General features: G+C 52.7%; 1 protein-coding gene across 1 annotated transcript; it reads left to right on the forward strand.

Moving 5' to 3' along the window:
* The first annotated feature begins 259 nt into the window (after window positions 1-259).
* On the forward strand, window positions 260-8,759 carry DRD4 (dopamine receptor D4). The gene is made up of 4 exons (XM_042021293.1): window positions 260-563; window positions 7,051-7,163; window positions 7,508-8,055; window positions 8,471-8,759. Exons 1-4 carry the CDS (start codon window positions 333-335, stop codon window positions 8,671-8,673), a joined length of 1,095 nt encoding a protein of 364 aa, XP_041877227.1. The 5' UTR covers window positions 260-332; the 3' UTR covers window positions 8,674-8,759.
* The last annotated feature ends 583 nt before the right edge of the window (window positions 8,760-9,342 follow it).

Below are 9,342 nucleotides of genomic sequence, written 5' to 3' on the forward strand. Positions count from 1 at the left end.
CATCTTGGAATACAATTTCCCAGTTATTCACTCTGTCTGTACTAATTCCATTTCTCTCCTCTAACATTCCTTAAGAGAACAGCCCCATGTGAGAACACGGCAAGACCTCTGCAGCGCTCGGGACACCGGGACACCGGGACACCGGGAGCCGGGGCACCGGGAGCCTGCCCCCCTCCCGCCACCGCTTTAAGCCGCTTGGTGACCCAGTTGTCCCCGCGGGGCCGGGGCCGGGGCCGGGCGGGGCGGCGGCGGAGGCTCCTCCCGCGGCTGGCGGAGGCTCCCGGCGGCCGGCCCGGCTCCGTGCGGGGGCTGCGGGGCAGCGCCGCGGGGCCATGGGCAACGGCACCGCCGGACCCCCGCCCGCCGCACCCGGCCACAGCATCGCCGCCCTGGTGCTCGGCATCCTCCTCATCCTCCTCATCGTCGGCGGCAACGGGCTCGTCTGTCTGAGCGTCTGCACGGAGCGGGCGCTCAAGACCACCACCAACTACTTCATCGTCAGCCTCGCCGTGGCCGACCTGCTGCTCGCCCTCCTCGTCCTGCCCCTCTACGTCTACTCCGAGGTGAGACAGCCCGGGGACACCGGCGGACGGCGGGCTGGGGCTGTGTGCCCGCCGAGCCTGCTGGTTCCTGGGCTGCGGGGAGGGCAGGAGACCAAGCACCGAAGGTCAGAGCCGCTCTCCGGGCTCGCTCCCCATCGCCACCCCGCCGGCCCGGGGACTGCCCTGCGTCCCGGCATGTGGCGGTCAGACCCCCCGGCTCTTACCTGCGAGCTTCACGGCATCGCACGGCGCTGCGGGACCGCGGGCGGCGGAGCGGAGCCGGCTCCGTGCGAGTCCCTGGGATCCCCGTCCGAACCGCGCCAAGTGGAGATGCCCCGAGGGGAGGCACACCGGGATGGCAGTCTCGGGCCAGGCCGGCAGCTCCGGCAGCCCTTGGCTTGCACACTGTCCCGGCTGCCATCAGCAAATGGATAGGAAGAGACAGGTGCTGTGCTCCGTTTGACATAAAGTGAGCAGATCTTCGTGATAAAGGGAGATCTTTAGCATCTTTAGCCAGGAAACAACTTTCCATGTTGGCTGAGAAGGAGAAGCTGTCTTTTCCGGGAGCTGGATGGGATTTGGTCACCCTGTACCAAGGTGGCTTTGGTTGGCAGGTTGTTGGTTGGCAGAGGCCTGACCCAGTGTGCGATGGTGGTCGTGGAGAGCCAGCTCAGGGACATGGGGCAGAATTGCTGTTCGCCCCCAAAACCTGTTCACCTGTTCCAAGACTGTGATAGCTGAGGGAAAGAACCACAGGCACTCCCAAGGTTGAGTGGTTCTCTCTGTAACACTTACTGCCAGGCATGAATAAACCCTTGTGCTTGCAGGGGGATGTTTTAGAACCTGTTAGTACCAGCTGGTGGCTCTTCCCCGCTCAAGAGGATGAGAGCATCCACTGGGCAAAATAGCGAGTTTTTCCACCCATGCTTGTGGGAGCTGGCAGTGTGGATCTTCTTCCCAGCTGTGGAAGAGCATCTCCCGCCTCTCCCAAGCCATGGGGAGCACCTCATGGCTCAGCAGGCCCTGAGTGTGCAGGCCTGTACTCCTCTAAGCAAGGCAGGCTGCAGTTCAGAGCTTAGAATGGTCTCTACCTGCTCCTAGGATTTTGCAGGACATTGTGACCTCTCTGGAGACAGGTATTGTGGAATGGCAGGTTCAGCAGGGGACAAGAACCAGTGAAGAACCGGAGCATTAGATCCCCTCTTTTTCCACTGTGCTGTTGGTTTTGGTGGATTTGCTTTCCCTTCATTACTTCCATTTTGCTGGTTAGAAAGGCACAATCTTGCTCATTCTTCTCAGCTACTTTTTGCTAATTGGGATCCCTTTCCTTCCTTCCTCTTTCTGTTGTCTCTCAATGCCTTCAGTCCCCAGGTCTATGGGCAGTCACCAACTCCAGAGTGGTTTCCTCTTGCCTGCAGGTGGGAGTTTTGCTGGAATATATAAAACACAGGTTAACATACTCTGGGGTACCTCTGAAAACGCTTCCAGTGGGGCAGGAGTATTGTGGGGCTTTCCTTGGGTACCACAGACATTCCACAAGTTCTGGTTTCTCAGGTAACGGGTGTTCATACCTGTACGAGCCTTAAAAACCGGGGCTGTCCAGCTTGTGGTGACACTTGGTGTGTTCACTTCCACGGCTGTTCACAAACATCAGTTCTGTAAGGGAATTCTTCCATGTCTCTGCTGCTCCCAGGATATTAAACATGGGGAAGGAAGGTGCTGCATGACAGAAATCTTTCCCTCCAACCTCTGCAGCTCCTGCAGCCAGGCAGGTGTTCGGAGGCACAAAACAGCACAGGCAGCAGGATTTGCACTCCTGGCACTTGGAGGGAATGCATGGAGCAGGTGTGGGAAGTGCTGAACAGGTACAGAGAGAGAGAGAGAGAGCACCGTGCAGCAGTCACAGCTCCCTTGAGCAGGCAGTGGGGCTCTGGTGTGTAGAGCAGCTCCAGCACAAGTGTTGCAGCAGTTCCCATTCCATGCCTGGAAGCTTCTCTGTGGGCTCAGAGTCTGCAGGTGCCCATGTTCATTTTAATCATCTCCTGTATGCTGGTGCAGGATTTCCAGCTCATTTTGTTCTGAAATAACATAAGGAAAAGGGAGAGTAACCGCTGAATCCATGCCAGAGGACAGAATTTTTGTGGTTTCTTTTTTTCTTTTTTTTTCTTGGAGGCAAAACTCAGAATTAGAGAATTAGTTGTTGGGATGCAAAATGCAGGAGGTAGTGATTGCTCTTTAAAACTAGCTTGGTTTCAGCTTACACTCTGTATCAACCATAGTAGCCACTGAAAATATGGCCTGGACAGTCCAGAATGTTCACCTCAACCTTCATTCCTGGTGTGGGGTTTTGTTTTGTGGTTTTAAACTTTAGTACAACTCCTGACACAGTAAATGCGGACTCTGAGGGCCTATTGGAAAACTTGAAAACCAGCTGAGGGGTGTTTTTTTGCTTTTTTAGCAGGAACAGAACAATAAGCTCTGAGCATTTTTTCATCCAGCAGAAACCTGCTCACCTTGTGCTGGTTTTCCTGTGAGGTGGCATCTTGTGTTCCAGTTTTGGAAACAGTCCTCCCAGTCAGGGCTTTAGAAGACAGCTGGAGGGACTTAACTTTTGAGGTGACATCTGACATCCTCACACACAACAGATCTCCTCCAAGCCCCAGTGGGGATGGGATTCCTTCCTGTGGGATGCAGATGATCCTCTGCTGCCGTTCACAGGAGCTGGAGCACAGTGGGAGAGTCCTTGATCTTGGCTGTTATTTCTGCTTGTTAAGAAAGCTAATTTCAGCCACTGGCAGCAGTTGTGGACACACACTCTCTTTCTACTGGACTCATCCAAACATGGAACAAAGACATGTTCCAATGTTTTCCTGTTGTAATTACCACACAGCAGCCTGCCCTGGTGGGCAGAAGGCACTTACCTTTCTGCTTGCTTGGGAACCTCAGCAGTATGACAGGGAGAGGTAACGGTAACTTCCACGGGGAAGTTGCACAGCTCTTCTGCCAGCCTTGGCTTTCTGATGATTGTGTCAAGTGCTTTCCTGCAATCAATCCAGTGCCAGAAAGGCAGGGATGATGGGAAGCAAGGGGGAAGGAGATGGCCAGGCATTAACAGCTGTTCCTGAGGAGCAGAGTTCTGCTTTCATGTGAAGAGCGGCCGGGAGATGATCTCAGAGAGTGCCTGGAGCATTGGTAGCACTGAAACAGGGGTTACCTGAGGAAGCAGAGCTTCAGGTGCTGTGGAGTTACTGCAGGATATCACTTGGCTCTGGGTGGCTTTGGGAGGGAGCTGCATGACTCCAAAGGCCTCCCTTGTGTGTAACTGCTTCCTCTTCCCAGACACTGTGACAATGGCAGGAGTCCCAAAGACTCTGGGATACTTGCAGGAGTTTATGCAGTCTTCATTAAGTGGAGGTGTCCCAGCAACTAGGGCAGGCACCAGGACAACCTCCCCACGTGGGCTGTGCTGTGGAGCACACCTGTACCTGCTGCTCCTGTGATCAGCTCTCTGCTAATCCCTGCTGAGCAGCGGAGCTGCGGAACAGGCCCGAGCCAGGAAGCTGCTGGCGGGAGCTGAGGGTGTTGGTTATGTAAACATCTTTGCCACTAAGACCTGTGTAAGTGATTACAGAAAAGAGGAAACAGTTTGAGCAGACTTGCATGTTTACCTGGCTCCTTCTCCAGGCCAGGGAAGATGAGTGTTCCCAGTAGGCACAGCGATGGAGCAGCCAGTCAAAACCACATGAGCTATCTTCTCATCTTGGTGAGGGTGATGGGTTCTGCCTAAAACTTTCAGGGTGTCACTGGTTTGGTATCAAACCATCTCTTTTCTTGCAGTATTTTCTGTGTGCCTGTGATGCAGCTCCTCTAATGAGAGACCAGACCTCTACCCTCTCCAAATTTCCCCAGGCTCTCTGTGAATGCATGTCAGCTTGTTTGCAGCAGGATTCAGGATTAGTCTTTCTTAGAATGTTACAGCTTTAGTGGAAATAGATGTTATTCTGGGCCTGGCTGATGTCTGAGCCACACAAAGTACGAGGGAGGTGAGACAGGCCAGCGGTGACAAACCAGTGCTTAGGGGTTTATTTCCAGAGACCGGTAACTGGGGAGAGGTGTCTTGGAATTTTAGGCCCTCATAATGTCTCAGGTGGATGACCAGACTTGCTCCTCATCTCTGAAGAACCTTGACCTCAATGATTTAAGTTAAGAAAGAACATCAGAGCAGGCGTGAGGGACCTCTGTCTTATGTCCCACTCCCTCTCCTTCCTCTCCCCTTGCAGGCTGCATTGTGTCTTCTGGGGACTGGGACAGTTGTCACAACTCATGACAAAAGGCCCCAAGTCAGCTTCTGGTGGACATGGGGACAGTTCTTTGGTTCTGATGCTGGACTTTGCCCACTGGAAAGGACTATTCCTCTTCCAGCTGGTGTCACAGCCCTCTCACTCCATGCCATGTCCTTGAGCCATGGCTGCAGATGCTTGCTCAAAGTCCAGCCATGCATCTCCTAATTCCCTTTCAGGCTCCTGCTGTTCCCTGCATGTGGCAGGACTGAGACAAGAGCTGGTGGAGGGTGGAGGAAATAGGACTAAAACCTTTGGCTCTGTCCTGGCTCCTGCCCTCAGGAGCTCTTCTGGCATCAGGCTGGTTTAGAAGGCAGAGTTTTCCTCACAAATCAGCTGTGCTTAGGAATAAAGATACCGGAGTGGGCTGACTAGGAAGGCAGCTGCAAGGGTGTTCAAGAAGCCAAGTCTGTCTCCTGCCAGCCACCATCCTATAAAATCTTCTGCATTGTATTCTGGAAAACTGGAGAACCCAAAGAGCCACTGAAGGTGGAGTTGCTCTGGAGCACTTCTTAAAGGAAGCTTGAGCTGTTTGTGATCCCTAAATCTTTACACTGTGTACCTTGACGGGCTAATCTGCTGCAGTCTCCCGGAATTAGGTACTCCTTAATCACGTGGCCTAGCAAAGCCCCTAATCTGAAGTCACTCTCCCGTCAGAGAGATGGAGGGGTCCTTGGCACGTCAGAGGGGTCCTTGGCACGTTTTGCCAAGGTGGGCAGGTGACAAACACCACGGAATGGGAAGTTCTCTCCTAGCACCTTCCCCAAAGCCAGAGTCTTGGGCGTTGGTGGGGAAAGTGTTTATAGCATTTTCCAAGTGCCCAACTTCAATCTCACATACTCCAAAGGTGCTGCAGCCCAAGAGCCCTCGTCCTTGCCAGAATCAGTTAGTTCCCCCAGTTCACAAATAGGTTTGGAAAACTGCAGCCCAAAATCAAATTTTCTCTTTCATAAGCTGAACTGAACTTGTCAAGATCCCAGTGAGCTTGGCAGAAATTTGTTTTTTGGTGATTCAGGTCCCAAATTCAGTTTGGGGTGGCTGCTCTGTGCTAGAGAAGAGGCTGAATGAAGCACTCAGGTCTGACTCCAGAGCTCCCCTGGAGGTATCTCAAGGGGATGCTGTACAGAAATAGCCAAACAGTTACTTCAGAGACTCCTTTGGCTTTACAGCTCCTCTAATCATAATCCTGCGCTTGACATCATTACTGGCTGATATTAATCCCTGCAGAGCTGCCTGCCCTGTTGCTGGCAGGGGCTGGGGCTCGCCACCTTCCCAGCGTTCCATGGAGTGTGTTCCCCATGTGGCTCCACTCTGTGCTGGGATGAATGAAACCAGAACCTGTTGTTTAGCACCAGTACAGGAACAAATCCATACCTGCTTCCTGAAACCTGCAACATTAGAGGGCAGCAGCATTAAACTCTATGAGTACTGGCTGACTATTGCTATAGACAAAAAACTTCCTGGGATTTTTATATAAATATATATATATATATAATGTTTATGTAGCACATTTTCTATAGATAAAACTATAAAGTAAATTACATACAGTAGATGATGCACATTATCTATAGATAAACATACAGAGTAAAAATATATATATATATATATATATATATATATATATATATATTTTGCCTGGCAGGATGGAACAGTTGTGTAACACAGGGAAACCATTCATCTGCAAACAGGGGTTTGGAATGGCTGGGACACAGAAGTGAAAGAGGAGCTTTGTGCTCTGTCTCTTGCTTGCTTGGGGACCAAGCTCAGGATGCTGTGCAGCCAACACTGCCTTGTTGGGGAGATCCTGGGGTGCTGAACTGGGGGGTTTGAGGAGTTTGGGGGTTCCTGCCCTCACCCAAGGCAGCACAATGTCCTGTGTCCATGTCTCTCTGCCCAGCATGACTCACTTGGCTGTGCTGATGGTCTGAGGGCTCAGTTCTCCAGTCAGGCCAGAACCACAAGCCCTGAGCAGGCTGCGGACTCTGTGTGAGGCTGATTCCCATGTTCTGCTGCTGCGCTGGGAAGGATGCTGCACACTGTGCCATGGGAGAAGCACTCAGCTTCGGGCTGCTTGTTCGGAGGAAACGAGTGGCTGAGGCACCCAGGCATGGCCATGTTCCTGTCATCTTAAAGGACACAGCATCTCCTGATCCCAGGGATCTTTTCAGTTCCAGGGAGGAGTGTGGTCCCTCAGCACGGCGCTGTGCGATGCCCTGATGACCATGGACGTGATGCTATGCACGGCCTCTATCTTCAACCTGTGCGCTATCAGCGTGGATCGGTGAGTGGCTTCCTGCTCTGGCTGTGCCTGGGCAGCACGCTGGTTCCATAGGCCCTTGCCACAGTCCCAAGCTGGGAGGATCCTGCTGTCCCCTAAGGAGCGTGTTCTGCCCTCATGTCCTCCACCACTAGGTTTGTGTCCCATCAGTGGTGGCCAAGCTGAAAGGTCGTTGTGTGACGAGCCAGAGCTGTCCATTGGCTGCTCTGGCTGTAGCCCAGGCCTCAGCTGTGTAAAGTAAATTAATGGGGAGAGGACAGTGACAAGGAGCTTGGGGCCCCTCGGGTTACATTACCAATGGTGCCGCCACCACACCAGGACTGACTCACCCGGGGCTGTGTTGGCAGGTTCATCGCTGTTCAAATCCCGCTCAACTACAACCGGCGACAGATCGACCTGCGGCAGCTCATCCTTATATCCACCACCTGGATACTCGCCTTTGCTGTGGCATCCCCAGTCATATTTGGCCTCAACAACGTCCCAGACCGCGACCCCAGCTTGTGCCAGCTGGAGGATGACAACTACATCGTGTATTCCTCCATCTGCTCCTTCTTCATCCCATGCCCCGTCATGCTGGTGCTGTACTGTGGCATGTTCCAAGGACTCAAGCGCTGGGAAGAAGCCCGGAAGGCCAAGCTGAGGGGCTGCATCTATGGAGCCAACAGGAAGCTCTATCATCCCCCAACCTTGATGGAGAGAGAGCAGAGCCGGCTGGGGCCACCGGCGTGCAGCCCCTACACCCGTGCCAGCCTCCCTGGGGAGTGTGGGATGAACAATGGGATCCAGACTGTGTCCTACCCACACCTCAGCTACCCGCACCCAGGGCACGGGCGCAAGCGGGCCAAGATCAACGGCCGGGAGCGCAAGGCCATGCGGGTGCTGCCAGTCGTCGTTGGTGAGTGGCTGTCAGGGATGGCTGGGGAGGTTGGGAAATGTGCCACCTTGTCCCACCACAGTGCTCAGACTGGCAGGACCTGGGTGAATCCAGAGCAGTGCCAAAAACCACCACCCTTGGGAAAGAACACGTGCAGTGTTTATAACCCAACCTCCCTTCAAGGCAAACCTGTGACTCCCAATATCTTAACATTCAAAGCCAAAGCGAGACTAACTCAAGACTTTTCATCAATGGTTAGGATAGGAAAGACATCCCAATTTTTTGTCTGGGCATAAGCCCAGCTCCACATGTCAGCACAGCTGCTGCCTTTTCCCTGAGTGCCTGAGCTGTGTCTGTCTTGTTTGGCTCAGGCTTTGTTAAATTAAACCCTTTTGAACATTCACGTCACCTTTTCTCTTTATTGTCCTCCTGGCAGGTGCTTTCCTGTTCTGCTGGACACCTTTTTTTGTGGTGCACATTACCAGGGCTCTCTGCAAGGCCTGCTCCATCCCCCCTCAAGTCACCAGCACTGTCACTTGGCTGGGCTACGTCAACAGTGCTCTCAACCCCATCATTTACACCGTGTTCAATGCCGAGTTCAGGAACTTCTTCCGCAAAGTCTTGCAGCTTTTCTGCTGAGCCCTCCATGCAGGAGGAACCACCAGGCAGGAGGAACCACTGGGTGATTTTTTGTATAGTTCATTAAAGATCTATTTCTGCCTCTATCTGCTGTCTTTGTTGGGGATGAAGGGAGGATGAGGAGAGCTGGCAGCTGAAGGAAGGGGCTGCCCAGGTCCTTGTAGTAAGGTGTTACAGGTGAGGGCCAGTGGATACAGCTCAGATCCTCCACCCACTGGAAATTGCAAGTGTAGCCATTTCTTCAACACTTGGTGCTTGAGCTAAGCAGGGATGATAATAACAGTAATTTCTAATCTTCTGGCTTCTGGGGTGGTATTAAACAGGGCTGTGAGATGACATGGACACAAGCCTGGGGGAAAAAAGGCTGTTAAGCTAACTTCCCAGATGTCCACATACCAGACGAGGGTACCAAGCTCATTTCCAGATGTCCATATGCCAGGTGAGGGTGAATCTACCTAGGCAACCTCCTTTCCCCTGATCCTTGATAATTTTAAACCCAAAACCTGATTTCACTCATGTTTAACAAGGGTCTTACAAAGGCACCATAATGTTATTGCTGGTGCTCCAGAATTTCCTGTGAAGCCACATGATTCCTGCCAGGAACCATTACCAGCCTCAGGAAAAATTCCTTCATACCTTTAGATGAACCTCCATGCAGCAACAGCCACA

Source organism: Corvus kubaryi, unplaced genomic scaffold (assembly GCF_017639235.1).
Source record: "Corvus kubaryi isolate FWS band 111438036 unplaced genomic scaffold, C.kubaryi_AGA036_p1.0 37130, whole genome shotgun sequence".
NCBI classification, from domain to species: domain Eukaryota; kingdom Metazoa; phylum Chordata; class Aves; order Passeriformes; family Corvidae; genus Corvus; species Corvus kubaryi.

Coding starts and splice junctions, on each gene's coding strand:
- DRD4 (XM_042021293.1), top strand. CDS start 333: ATGGGCAACGGCACCGCCGGACCCCCGCCCGCCGCACCCGGCCACAGC. Junction 564..7,050: donor CCCTCTACGTCTACTCCGAG/GTGAGACAGCCC, acceptor GGATCTTTTCAG/TTCCAGGGAGGAGTGTGGTC. Junction 7,164..7,507: donor TGCGCTATCAGCGTGGATCG/GTGAGTGGCTTC, acceptor CTGTGTTGGCAG/GTTCATCGCTGTTCAAATCC.